This window comes from Lithobates pipiens, unplaced genomic scaffold, assembly GCF_037356315.1.
Source record: "Lithobates pipiens isolate NorthernLeopardFrog02 unplaced genomic scaffold, aLitPip1_a1.2 Scaffold_28, whole genome shotgun sequence".
Classification (NCBI taxonomy): domain Eukaryota; kingdom Metazoa; phylum Chordata; class Amphibia; order Anura; family Ranidae; genus Lithobates; species Lithobates pipiens.
Window position 1 is genome coordinate 204,200,472 of NW_027507789.1, and position 14,525 is coordinate 204,214,996.

General features: G+C 43.4%; 1 protein-coding gene across 4 annotated transcripts in view; it reads right to left on the reverse strand.

Annotated features, from left to right (window-relative positions):
- Positions 1-14,525, reverse strand: part of DIDO1 (death inducer-obliterator 1) — a 97,104-nt gene that overhangs the window by 32,988 nt on the left and 49,591 nt on the right. For all 4 annotated transcript variants that reach the window (XM_077460328.1, XM_077460325.1, XM_077460326.1 and 1 more), the window contains exon 6: positions 13,369-13,588. In XM_077460328.1, the coding sequence (XP_077316454.1) occupies positions 13,369-13,588 (220 nt within the window). The remainder of the gene's footprint in view (positions 1-13,368; positions 13,589-14,525) is intronic.

The window sequence follows — 14,525 nt, forward strand, 5'->3', positions numbered from 1 at the left end:
GTGGCATTCTAATTTTAAAGTATAAAAGAACGGCCTAGACTGGTATTCTCCAAACTGCGGCCCTTTGCTTGCTTTTATCTGGCCCTTGGGAGGACACTCTTCCTCCCACTACCACCAATGGTGGGGACCATTCCTCCCACTGCCACCAACAATGAGACGTTCTTCCCACCAATGTCAATGAGGGTATTGTTTACTCATTGACACCAGGGCATTTTCCACTTAATCTAGGCCAGGGGTCTCCAAGCTTTCTAAACAAAGGGCTAGTTTACTGTCCTTCAGGCTTTGAGGGGGCTAGACTGTGTAAGGATACAGTTTCCTTCTGATGTAAAAACACAGCTGACGAAATTAGTCTAATGGGATCTCATCCACTAGGGAAGAAAGGGAAGAGGCGTCAGACAATCAATCCTCTGACAGAATCCGAAATCAGCATCCAAATTGGCTGGGAAAAGTGGCAGTGGGCATTTTACCCCTTTACCAATCAGGTGACAGAACAAGATGCAACGAACCAAAATTAATTGCACTATAGGCAGGAAGAGGAATGAGTATCCAGAAATTAAAAGGTGGGCGAGTGGGTGGGCGTTCTGTAAGAGTTGGTGGTACCGACTGTTTCCTTAAGAGGCGACCTTAGGTGGATCACTCGCAGCTGTAGGACAAAACACCCTTCCATTTAACACCACATTTTCTACTTTAAGAGTTAAACTATTACCTACTTAACCACTTTATCATGACGTCCAGCTAGAAACCCCCCCCCCGGTGGAAAGCCCAGCATTAAAGCTGCCTATTCCGCCAGTTTACTGACTTGGAGCTCGTCTAGGTCTGGATCAACCCAGATCAGAGGTTGGCTGTTGGACCACTTGAATTCCAGACAGAGCACAAACCAAGACTGTCCCCCTGTGCCCCTTAAATTAGGCTGCATTAGAGCAATCAGCTGTATGGTGGCAGCAGTGGGGCTGGGCCAAGCCTTAATCTGATCAGGTCTAATTACCTATAAATACATTACCATGTGCAAGCCTGCAGTAGTTATATATAGTACAGATCTGGGACTCAGCCCAAGCTTGACGCACAACAGCTTGAACATGCTCCGTCTCACTGCTGATAGTCTGGAAGCACACTCACTGGCCATTTCCAGTTCTGTGTTTGGTGTGGATGGTGGGTCGGTCTCAACATCTCCAGGAGAGAGATGTGTGGCAGACAAGTCCAAAGATGGATGAGCCAGGTATGACAAAAAATGGCTGTGGGAAAAGCACAACTGTGCCATAACATGTGTATCTTCTTACTCAGCAGTACCATCATACTATGGCCTAAGGAGATGGCATCAAGGAATTCAAAATGGCAATCCAGGTATAAAAAGTTCCCAGCTACCAGACACTACACTGCCCAAGAAACTCAAAAGGACGGAATCCTCACAGCAAAACAATGCCAAGCTTGCTAAACTTAAAGTGGTTGTAAATACTTACATAGGCCCAGTGAAGTGACTGGCCTCAGGTGATACGAAGAGAAGAAAAATCATCCTACATAAGTTGTTCCTGTATCTACAGACATCTTTCCCCTACATCCAAAGTGCAGAATTTACACCAGATTTCAGCTCTAAAAAGCAGGGGGCATAGAGCTGAAGCTACATCAATAAGAGCTCAGAGCTGATTGGAGGGAAGGGACACACCCACTTTCACAGAGGACACTGAAACAGAGCTGAAGCGGTCAATCCAAGGCTATGGCCTCCCATCACCAATTTTCTTCTTTGTGTCAGGAAAACTTGTCAAAAACGACTCATGCCAATAGCAGAACAAGGCAGCATACACAAATGACACTTCGTGCTCGAGACGAATACACACTATAGAGGGATATGCTTTGTCCATCTTTCATGTCTAAGGTTTACAAACATTTTAAAAGTATTAAACCCTCTATTTTTAGCTTCACAGATTGAACACAAAATAATTCCCCATTTGTTTGAATACTTACTACAGCACTTGCAAGTTTACAATTTTGAATGCTGCACTCTCAATGCTGATTTCCTGAACATCCAGTCCTCACAAGAAAGACTGAACAGTGGACAATGCAGTCAGGAGTCAGTTTGTTAGCTTGCAGAAGAGAGGAGCAGCAGGGGAATGCCTTGCCATCCTAGGCTATGGGCATATGCGTTTCTATTGAGGCTCACAGTGTAGGGAGACAACTCTAGTACCCGCATGCAAGGGTTGCGCCATAGGATACTGCAAGAGAAAGGAGCCACCTCAAAACAGGATATCTGGAGGCAGCAATCGTGGCACTAGCTTAAACTGAAACATAGGCAAAGATCAAAGAAGCAGCACATTTAAAAATACTAAGTTTATTATCTAAGAGAAACAAGCCTAGAAGCGATTTGCTGTTCTTGTTACAGCGCATGCCTCGCCAGCTGCATATGCTTCGGTGGTAAACACCATTGGAGACTTCCAATATCCAGCGTTGGTCCATCAAAAACTGTTGATTGTAGAATTTTCTTACCATTCAATCTAATTATATATGGAAAAGATCACCCATGACAGTAAATTGAGGGGCTACTCAAAGGGCCTGGCCTTGAGATTCCTAGGGGCCTAGTGTCCATTTTTCCTACTGGCAGGATAACCCTAGGTTGCTTATTCAACGGTGTCCCTTAATGGATCCTGCAGTATGTGGCAAGGGTGCATAATTCCCAAATACGTTTGTAGTGTAGAGGTAGCATCAAGTTTTATTGTGGTTAGTGCTATGGACATTCAGTAGCCATATGCAGCCAAAGCACCAAGTCTATTTTGCAGAAACTGATGCATAGTATTGAATGCTTTAAAAAAGCAATTATACAGATGTGTTCAAGCATTGTGCATCTTACCTTCACACAAGGAAGCACGCATTCTCATGCTCCGATGCCATTCATTTTTCAATGGTACCCAAATAGACTAAAGCAACATTCCTATGTGAAATGCATTTGCAGCATACTGCTTGGTAACAGATGCGTACTGCTAGAAAAGCAAGTGCTGCCTAGATCTCGTGTGTCAAACACAAGGCCCGTGGGATGAATCCAGCCCACCAGGACATTTCATGTGCCCCTCGCACCTAGTTCTTTTTTTCAGTGGAAATGTTGCTCCCGCCCTCAGCTCAGCACTGTCACTTGCATACACAGAAGCCTTCTGTATTTACAAGGCCAGCATTACACTCTGTGGCTCTCGTAGGTCCCTGTACTCACTACGGGGGACAAAAGAGATGCTGTGTGGTCATAGGTGGAATGGGTCATCACGTAGTAAGCTGCACTGTCATCCCAATCTTTGCATGGGTGCACAGGTACTAAACAATGATCTCCATGCAATGAAAGAGGAGCCAAGGGCTGTGGAGGGAGGTGTATGCAGAGGCAGGAAATGGGGGAGGAGAGGCACGGGTCAGCGCCAAGGAGGGGTGGAAGTGAAATTTGGCCATATCAACAAGTTTGAGGCGGTTTAGCAGTGGCTGGGGGCATGGTTAAGCTCCTGCATCTATTCTCTTGGAGGTAAGCCTTGAATACATTTATATAGTCTTACAGATACAAGCCCTTCGAGAGCAACAATGATACGATGCAACCCACAATGAGTTAAGCCACCCCTAGCCTAGGTGTACATGGGTCTTCAATAATAAAATGTGCAACATGTATAGATATAGATTGGTATTCATCCATCTTCGCATATTTGGATAAGCTGAAAGAAATGGCACTGCTACTAATTTTTTGTCTGTAGAACAGGGATCATAATACCACCACTGCATATTGTTTAATCCAACAACAGACTATCCTCCATTTTACACAAGTAGTTATGCAGCTGTTGGTAAGTGAACTGTTCCATTAGCTCACTAGGAAAGCAAAAAATGTCAATGCATGTATCTGAAGATAGCTTGTTACATTTTATTTTTAATTTTGGAACGTCTTAATGCCTAATTTGCTTATAATAGCGGGTATGTTCCTGCATTATGGGAGGAAAACAAAACCCCTTTAGAAGTTTTCCTGCAGGTGTGGATGGAACCAATACATACCTGTAGAAGGCATTCTAACCTATACTGGCCAAGGAATAGTCTTGATGCCTAATTATGTATTATGGGTTTTTTCCTATACCCGCCAGCATCTGAAGAACAAAAGTCCAGGCTCTTGAACAATTTGCAGATGTCAATTTGAAGCCATCCCACTGGTCTTCAGTTTACTTGTCTGGAGAAATTACAACACGACGTGGCAAAGAACTTCAGTGGTGTTGGACATCTGTGGATTGCAGGACATGTGTGCAGCATCTTCAGCGTTTGACCATCAGCACACTGAAAACCAGCTTCTTAATCATGAGAAATGAAGTCCCAAAACTGACACCACAGCTATCAGACCACTATTGGCTATTGCAAATTTTTTTGAATTTCATCTCCAATGCTTACAAAATTCAATATTGGAGACATTCTTTGAAGCAGAAAATTGAATATTTTTGCAATAATATGACCCAGAACACACAAAGTGTTATTCTAAATAATAATTTCTAGGTTACACAAGACGAAAGACCAAAATTACACGGGTTGGGATTAAGTGCATTCACAATCTGCCTTTGAGGCGATTCAGTTCGTATAGGCAGCGCTATACAAGTCACTCAATCTGTACAATCTGTATGGTAGTATATTCCCATGTTATTTTAAAATACATTATCACTTGATGGTTCTGGCTGACCATTGGAGGCGCAGTGATGTAAAAAGGCCCACAGGTTAAAGAGGAATGCCAGGTACAGATAAATGTATCATCCTCACGCCGGCCTCTCAGCAGGTGGGCATTAATGCAGAACAGTCGCATATATGCGCACCAGAATGGAAACAAAGCTGTGCCAAGAGTGTGCTCTACGCACTCCCAGTGGCTAACAGAAAGCTCCTGATCTTTACTTGCAATTGGAACCTTTCTGGAGCATGGGACTGGTATGACAGCTAATCGCAGCAGTTACATGACCTGAAACCCCACCTCCCAGTATCAGAAACCGCCTAAAGGTTTAGGAGGCACTGCATTAAGGGGTTATACATATATATGTATATACCATACCTGGCCAATGACACTACTCCTCCACTGATCTCCACTAGCTTCTGGGTCCCATGCTAAACTGCTGCACTGTGAACACAGGAGATTGGCCACTTAGCATAGGCACCATTCAGTGAATGCTTTGCATTTTCTGAATTGATGCAAAGCATTCACCGATTGGACAAGGAGAACGTGATGCCACTGCCCCCCATCTTTCCACCTCATCCAGAGAGAGGCACTTCATTTAAGCGATTTCCAGCTTCCGGGGCATCAGCAAGGTATGGTATATGCAAAGTTATATTGGTCCAAGCTGGACCAAACTATGAATAAAATAGCCATACCTGAAATTCTTCATCACTCAGGGCAGTGTGCCAGCACAGGATTCTATGTGCACTACTGGTACCCAAGCCGTTACATTTTGATAATCCTAATCCACTCCTTAAAAGCAGTCATAAGTCATGCTTACAATCCTGTCCCCCAGAGAACAAGGTTTCTCTATCTTGATACATGCAGTAGATTCTGAGCTAGTGTGGTGTACAGATCACCCGAGGACAGTGCCATCCATTTGACGCAACTGCAGCACATATAAAGCTGAAAGGAGTGTATGGAACTACATTGGTTTTTAAAGCAGCTCCTGCCATCCCCATACCAGACTTTGTTAACTAGATGCCCGGGATTCCAGGGGTTGCCCTTTTCAGATGTTCTGGGTGATTTACAAAAAAAAAGTGTTGAGTCACAGGCTGAAGTGGCTTAACCCCTTTAAGTACATTTCTACATAGGGCATGGTATAGCACAAAATATATACAAGACAGCATAAATCGCAATATCTAAAGACCCAGATAGGTGCTCCTGCTGAACCTCCTTGGGTTTGTGCAATTAGTTTTCTATTTCTCATTACAGCTGAGAAATACTGCATTTATAGGTGTATAAACACGCACCTTAATGTTAAGAGGAAAGTTTAAGAGGGGGGGGGGAGCTCATTTTAAGTAAAGAACTTTTGAAGCAAAATAAGGGTCAGTGCCCATCAATGCAGCCTGATCAGTGCCGGATTACTGGGTGATGGGGGGGGGGGGGGATCTCCTGCTTGCTCTGGGCTTGCATTCACCCACAATGCCACCTCCTGGATCGGCTCCAATGATAGACAGCACACTGGCCCAATACCGGGACATGTGAAATCACGCGATACCTATTTTAACACCAGCAGTGTGGCAGATGTAGGGACTTGATGATTTCATATTTTTTATATCCCTGGCCCACATACAAGGTGGAGTGGTTCTAGTTTGAAATTGTTTTGCATATGCTTTTGCTCAATTCTGCTCCCCCTCCCCCGAAATTAGCTTACTAAAGCCTGGATTTGAAATGTGTGTACCAACATATGTAATACAATTAAGGAAAGAACAAAATCTAAATATACTGGTAAGCCTGGCCATGCACAGATCAGTTATTTTCAAACAGACAGGAGGTTTAAATCATAAGAGCGATTTCTCTGGAATGGGAAAAGACCATAGATAGGTCTCTGCTAAACCTGTCAAATTTCCAGTCATCTGTGGCCAACTTAAATAGTAAAAAGAAGGAGTCTGGTGGAAACGGTTAAAAAAAAAAAGTGGGAAAATATGGGAGGAAGTTTTGGCCATAAAACGACACATTTTAACACCAATAGTAAAAAAGTATGCATGCGTAAAAAGCTGGCAGGTCAATAAGCAACAGCTGGGCCTTCAGGATAAGTTCACTTTAAAAAAAAAAAAAAAATGCCCATTTTTGTAGGAAAAAAAAAAAACGTGCATTGTTTCCTGCAGGAGCCTGGGAAGCATTGCACCCATGATCAGTGGAACAATGTCCGGCTTCTACAGACAAGCCCTGCAGCTTTCAACCCACACCTTCCTAGGGCCTATCAGTTTAAGGGCAGGGCTTGCGAATGAACTACAAGAGCACTGGATCAGCACCCTTACAGCAATGCCCTGTAGTTCATCGATTCAATAGAATCTGAACAAACCATGTGGCTGTGTGGCAGAGCCCCATGCGGCCACACCGTTTTTGAATTGCGACAGTGGGTGTGGGGAGAAGATCGCCTGCCCACTGTCACAGTGAGTGCGACAGGGGGAAAGCTGCAGGAGCTGACATTACATGTTACACCCTAAATACAGGTGTAACATGTCAAAAAAGGCAAACTTTTCCTTTAAAGAGGAAGTAAACCCTAATGGGTTTACTTCCTCCTTCATTCCCTGCAAAGGCAAAGCATAATGGACTACTATGCATCGCATAGTAGTCCATTATATGTCACTTACCTGACACAGGAGCCAGCGAAGTCGCCGCTGTCCCCTGTAGTCCACCGCATCCATCTTGCTGGTGGCGTCTCGCAGCTCCGCCGCTGTCATTCGGCGAAGCCGCCACTCCCGCGCCTGCGCACGGGAGTCGACACGCGCGGCAGCTCCATTCTTGGAAATGCCACGCTCAGTGCGCCGCTGTCTACGGCGCATGCGCCGTAGACAGCGGTGCCCGTTTTCGGGCAAATATCTCCTCAACCATATAGGTTGAGGAGATATTGCTTGGACCTACAGGTAAGCCTTAATCTAGGCTTACCTGTAGGTCAAAGTGGTTTGTAAGGGTTTACAACCACTTTAAGATTATTCAGAATGGGTGTTGGCAGTAGAAGCACAAGACTAATTCATTTGAATTAAAGAAAATTTATGCTATGCTAGTTTAAAACAAATCCACCTATTCATGAACGAAAACCGACCTACCTAAAGAGGGGCAGAATAAATATTCCTATTTAGAATAAGTGTGACTTTAGGGAAAATTTCAGGATGATGCTGGTAGACGCCGCTTCCATACTGCTGGTTATCATCCATCTACTGGAGCAAACATTTGACCAATTTCGATCAAGATACACAGGTATGTTCAAGGATTAGAAACTCATTACTATAGCAAGATCATTTTCTTATGAGAGGCATTTACTACTACTTCAGTTATGTACAGGTATCCATAGCACCCCATTAAGGGCAGAGGAAAAAATGATAAACAGCTCTGACTTATTGCTAGGAGTTATCGGGCTGCTATATTAAGCCCATTAAGTGTTACAAACTGACAGCTAATGTTTATTGTCCAAAAAAAAAAAGGGGGGGGGGGGGGGAATGACGACAACTCTGTGGCTTTGGTTTTGTCTTTTTCTGTCGTCGCTCTTCTATGTATCTATTCCACGGTCCCCTAATATGTATTTATACATGAAAGGCTCTGCCAGAATTGCTCTCAGTAGAATGGTTTGGGTATCTTTTGCTTCATCTTCCAACTGATTAACCGTTAAAACAGTGTAACAAACCTTTACCTTTCTGTGTCTTCCTGCACGCTCAGGTCTGGCACTGCCTTGTGAATGATCACGCAAGACATGAAGCACAATCTTTGGTTCTTTTAAGGTCTTCCGGTTGGGCTGAACAAGTGAACGCCACACCAAGAGCTGTATGAACACGCAACTACCAGGTGCCAGGACTGTAGACAGGACCTCAGAGGAGTTCAATGGGTCCAGACATCAGGCTTAAATTTCCCCATTTGAAAAGGATGTTGAACTTTACAGTTTTACAGCAGTGCCGCCGATTTTGGTTATTTGTAAAACACTGACCCAAAACATATCTATGTAGAAACTGCAACAATGTGTACAGATGATATTCCAGCAACGGGAAAGGGTAGGAGTGGCAATATCAAATAATTATTGTCCATTAAAAGGATAATAGTTGGGTAATTGATGGGATGTTGAAGGACAATGGATATAGGTAAAGTAGAATATGCAATTAGTTATGTACCCACATAAACCCTGTAGCCCTGTATACCACTCAAAGAGTGACTTGGATACGTGGCCGAAATTCACTCAGTAATCGTTCCACATAACATTATTTGAACATGTGCCAGTGAAACTAGTGTTCAGGGACGAAGATCTGCAGCTTAAAGCACCATTACTATTAAGGAACAAAAATTACCTAACCTTGCTGAACCAACCCCAAAGGGGTGTGTGGATTTTGATGCCTTTTTAATACGATTTACACCCAACATTACCAGAATACGCCCCTTTTTAACTAACGACACCATCAGGCTTCTAATTGACTCCCTGGTTATCTCTCGCCTTGACTACTGCAACTCCCTCCTCATTGTATTACCTTTAACATAAACCATCCCCCCTTCAGTCCATAATGAATGCCACTGCCAGACTAATTCTCTACCAATGCCTGCACTGGCTTCCACTCACCCAACTAATTCAAAGTACTAAAAAATAATTTACAAAGCCATCCATAACACTGACCCCCAGCTACATCACTAACCTAGTCCCAAAATAACAAACAAGTCGCTCTTCGGTCCTCCCAAGACCTCCTGTTCTCTAGCTCCCTTGTCACCCCCTCCCAAGCGTGCCTCCAGAGATTCTCCCATCCTTTGGAACTCCCTACCCCAATCGGTCCGACTGTCCCCTAATCTATCTTTAGAAGATTCCTGAAAACCCTTCTCTTTAAAGAAGCCTATCCTGCTTCTAACTAACACTGTTTTACTTCATCAGCTCACCCCCCACAGTCATTACCCTTTGTATCAACTGACCCTCCTTTTTTAAATTGTAAGCTCTAATGAGCAGGGCCCTCCGATTCCTCTTGTACCAAATTGTAATGTAACTAATGCCTGCCTTCATTTGTTAAGCACTGCGCAAACTGTTGGCGCAAAATAAATCCTGTCTAATATATAATACATTAGCTTAAAAATATTATGTAGGATGAGGCAATTTAAGCATGAAACCAATTTCAGAACATTAAAGTGGTTGTAAACCCCCTACATATACCCAGTGCAGTGACTGGCCTCTGGTGATACACAGATTAAACAAATCCTCCTACAGAAGTTGTACCAGTTTGTCTACAGTCATCTTTCCCCTACATCCATTCAAAGTGCAGAATTTACACAGGATCACTTTGAAAAGGGGGGGAAAGAGCTGAAGTTACATCAGTGAGAGCTGATTGGAGGGAAGGCACCACCCCTCCCTTTTTTTATACAGCACAGAACAACACAGCTGAGGATGTCAACCTGTGTACTGGAGCTGCCTCCTGTCACCATTGTCCTCTTTTGGTGTAAAGAAAACTCATGCGAAGTGACTCATGCTTATAGCAGAGGAATGGAGCAACAGACAGAAATTACACTTAGCCCTTGTACACACGGTCGGAGATTCCGACAACCTAATCAGTCGGAGTAATTCAGACGGATTAATTTATTTATTAATTAAGTGATGTTGCATACACACGGTCGGACCAAGTTGTCGGAAAATCCGATTGTACATAACATGATGACGTTATTTCATTATGACGGGACTACGTTCAGGCTAGTAGCCAATAGCTTTGGTCTAGGAATTTGATCCGAGCATGCGTGGCACTTTGTCCGTCGGAGTAGGCTACACATGATCGGAGTATGTCCGATCGGAGCATTTTGTCTGAAAATTTTACCGGCAAGTTGAAAATTGGCCTGTCGGATATTCTGACAGAAACAGTCCGATGCAGACTACACACAGTCGGAATATCCGGCAAAACGGTCCGATAGGAAACATTCCGACGGAATCTCCGACCGTGTGTACAAGGGCTTAGTGTTCTGTACTGAGACAAGTACACACTATAGAGGGATATGCTTTGTTCATATTTCATGTCCGAGGTTTACAACCATTTTAAACATTCAGTGGAACGGGATGAAACTTGATTGTTCTAGGTGTAACAGCCCACTACTCACGGCAGATTGCACAGCAAATATGAACTGAGAGTTTTTTTGGGACTGAATAATAAAAAATAAAAAAACACATGTACGAGTGTAAAACGGTGTGGATACAAACAAAAGTTCAAATAAAAAGGTGCGTTACGGTTTTCTTTAATTATTCTTCTGCCAAAAAGAAAACATTTTAGGTCCATCATCACTTACCCGATAAGCCATCTGCGCTGATTAGAAGGAAAAGATCTTCTTTCAGATCACATTAGGTAGCATGGAACATAAATTTCAAAACAGAACAAGGCCAAAAACAGTTTGTAATCTACACTGCCATCTAGTGGTTGTCAATGGAAAGGGGCGTGCCACAGTCCACACGGCCTTCTATAACCAGTGAAGTTACTTATTTACCAGTTTTAAGTATCTAAAGTTGGTGGTAAAGGGTTAGCACCCCTGTCTGGCTTTTACTGCTGTCTGCAGTGACCGCTGCTTCAGATTAAATCTTGAAACATCGAGTTGTCCTTGGCACAGGAACAGAAGGGAATTCTTGTAGTGACAACTGTCTGGGAGAGGATTTTCCCTAACACTGAAGATTATACATGATGTATAATCTGACATGAAGTTAAAGTGGAATTAAATCCACAGGTTTCCCAAAACAGTTCCATTCAAGGCATGCCTTAAATAACTGTTACACAAACCAGTGTGCTTAGGTTAGCTCTCAACCAAATGTCAAGCCATCAAATAGTTTGTGTCATATAGCTGAAAATGTACCGCACCATGGCAAATGCACATCAAATCCTAAGTCGTAGACTATAGGGGGGTTTAGTTGTGCTTTAACCAGCTCTGGACCAGACGCCACAATTGTACTGCGTCAGGTTGGCTCCCCTGGGCAAACCGCTGTAACTGTAAGGTGGCCCTTTAAGACGTTGTAGGAGGAGAGCGCCCTCAGCATATGACCACCTGCCATCACTCGTGACAGAGTGAGAACCGGAATCTGTATGTGTAAACAAATCCTGGTTGTCTCAGGGGAGAGGAGACAGATCGTTTGTTCCTACCAAGTAGGAACCACAATCTGTCTCTTCCTCTAGTCAGCCTCATTCCCCCCATAGTTAGAACACACAGCGAGGGAACACATTCAACCCCTTCCCTGCCAGTGTAATTTATACAGTAATCAGTGCATTTTTAAAAGCGCTGATCGCTGTACAATTGTCAAAGGGGCAGAGCAGACAGCAGTGACCGACAGTCAGCAGCTCTCGGCTCAGGGAGTTTTGAGAACAGCAATCAGCGCTGTTTGACTGCTTGATTCTCCTTGTTAAATATGCAAAACTTTTTTTCATTTTAGAGTAAGGGAGGGTTAAAACCCATCAGATTTGTGTGTCCCATTGTAGAGTTTACCCTTCACTTTATGTTCCATGGGAAACCAGGAAATCCCTGCAAATTAAGGGAATTGATTGAGGCCCCCCAAATTATTGTCCCCATTGGAAGGTTTCCCCTCTATACTTTTCTGAGGCAACTCGATTTGGGAAACCTATATTCTTTTACTTTCAACGATAGCAGTAAACAGGCCAAATAAAGAGGGGGAATCTTTCTAACGGGGCACAGAAGGCAATAAAAAAAAAAATGACAGGTGTTCCCTCTGCACCCTATCAAAAAAGAAAATTTTGCCTTTAGTTATACTTTAGGGCCCTTTCACACATGCTTCATGCACCTCTATTGAGCAACGGACGTCAGCAATGACATGTCCGCTGACATCCGGCGCTACCCAATCCACCAAATGCCAATACCCAATCCGCCAAATCCAGTGGAAACAGTTTTCTGTCTGGTGGATTGGATGACAGGACAGGCGGATCCGTTTCCACAGAGAACAGTGGGGCCCTGACAGGTCCATCCATCTCCACAGTGAGCGGAGACGGACCTGTCAACCGCCTGCTCAGCAGAGAACGAATCGATCCCTGTTGAGCAAGCAATCAAAACGGACATGCCTTGTGTGAAGGGGCCCTTAAAAGCCGGCGGGGACAGATGCGGCATCGGACTAATGCTGCATACACCTAGGCAAGTATGATTTAAAAAAAAAAGGGAAACCTCCTCAGTGAGGCATCAAAGGGAACAAAAACTGACAGGGCTAGTAACCCTAGGCAAAACTACAAAGGTTTTGGCTTTACATATACTTTAGGATAAATGCAGAAGGCATTTATAAAGGATCAAAAGGCCAAGTACGTTATCAGACTGCCAACACGACTTAAATATGTTACATTGGCTGCTAGCTTGCGTCACCCACAGATATTGTATATGGACCTGTTGGTAGAATAGCAAAATCCTGATCCAATTAGTCAGCACATGGCAGTACTATTCAAGCAGGCTGTGCAGTTTTCGTGATTAAATGCAGACAACTATAACTTTTCAATAGTCCTGTCCGTAACACCTAAGCAAGTGCCTGCACTACATACTTACCTTTTTTTTTTTAAACCCCTAGAGCACACATCCAGGATCTAAATAGGAATGCTTTCTTACCTGGGCCTCCACAAGGATTCCGACCCTCATACTAACCAGGATTGTAATGTACCAGTGTAATGTAACCAGCATTGGTGTGTGTGTGTGTGTAATCAGATATATATGTGCGCTAGGGGGTAATATTCCTAAGTGATACATACATTTGTAAAACAGTGTGGATGAAATGGCAGCAGTTTTTTCTGGCTTTACAGCAATGTAATTATGGTCGCTCTCCCAAGAAGGTGTGCTGCTGCCGTACTCCTCCGATGGCTCATCACTGGACTCTTCCGTCTCTATCTTCGGGGTTAATACAACACAATGCTTGAGGCCTTCTATCTTCTCAGCTGCGGCTTTCTGCACAACTGTTGGTTTGGAAGGAGCCTGAAACAAATACACATAAAAGTTAAACCTTAAAAGCTTCTAAAAAAAAAAAAAAAAAAAAAACATCTTGCATTGAAGCGAATTCAAGTATATGGAGCAAAAAAAAAAATTGTAATATCTAGTACAGGCATGCTCAACTCGTGGCCCATGAAGGTAAACCTATGGCAAGTAGCACAGTCTCCTTCGGGTGCACTCCGCTCTACAGAAGGATTGCTGGTCCTCAATCCTGGCAGCTGTCATACACAAGCCGCTATTGTGGTCGGCTCCCTGCTCTTCTCTTTCTTTCCAGACACAGGGAGAGGAGCCTCTAGCCGAGTGGATTACATCTATACAAAAGTTCTGAAGGTGGATTCTCATTTCATCTTTGCTTACGTTTATCGCTAATTTACTAGGGCATGTGCTTCCCTGGTCTGTTGGTTTACTTATTTTGGCAATTCAATGGATGGCTGGAAATACCCTTATATAGCAATATAACAAAGCTGCAACACTGGTTCAGAGCTTTTTTTGGCTGGTCACACCAGAGCATGAGAGTGGGATTAATGGCGATCTGGTTATTTAAAAAAAAAAAAAATTTTGATTTTCGTGATTTAACAGTGGGTGAACATCCAACGGGCATTGGTCCCACAGAAAATGATCCCGAGTGTCATTTAAAATGTTCATTAAGCTATTCAAAATAATAAAAAAAAAAAAAAATTCGGAACTATTTAATTTGTGGCCCACGACCAGGTTAGCAAATTACTTAAGTGGCTCGGTTGAGCACCCCGCAACATTACAAAAAAATCACAATACAAAAACAACCCAATTACACACAACTGTGGACTTCTAGAGCACTGCCATAACTGGCACAACGCTACTCTGTCTACCAAAGTAAAAGATCTTACAATTCACCACTTTCAATAGAAGGATAAAAAATGATTTATGGTTGGAGGGATGGGGG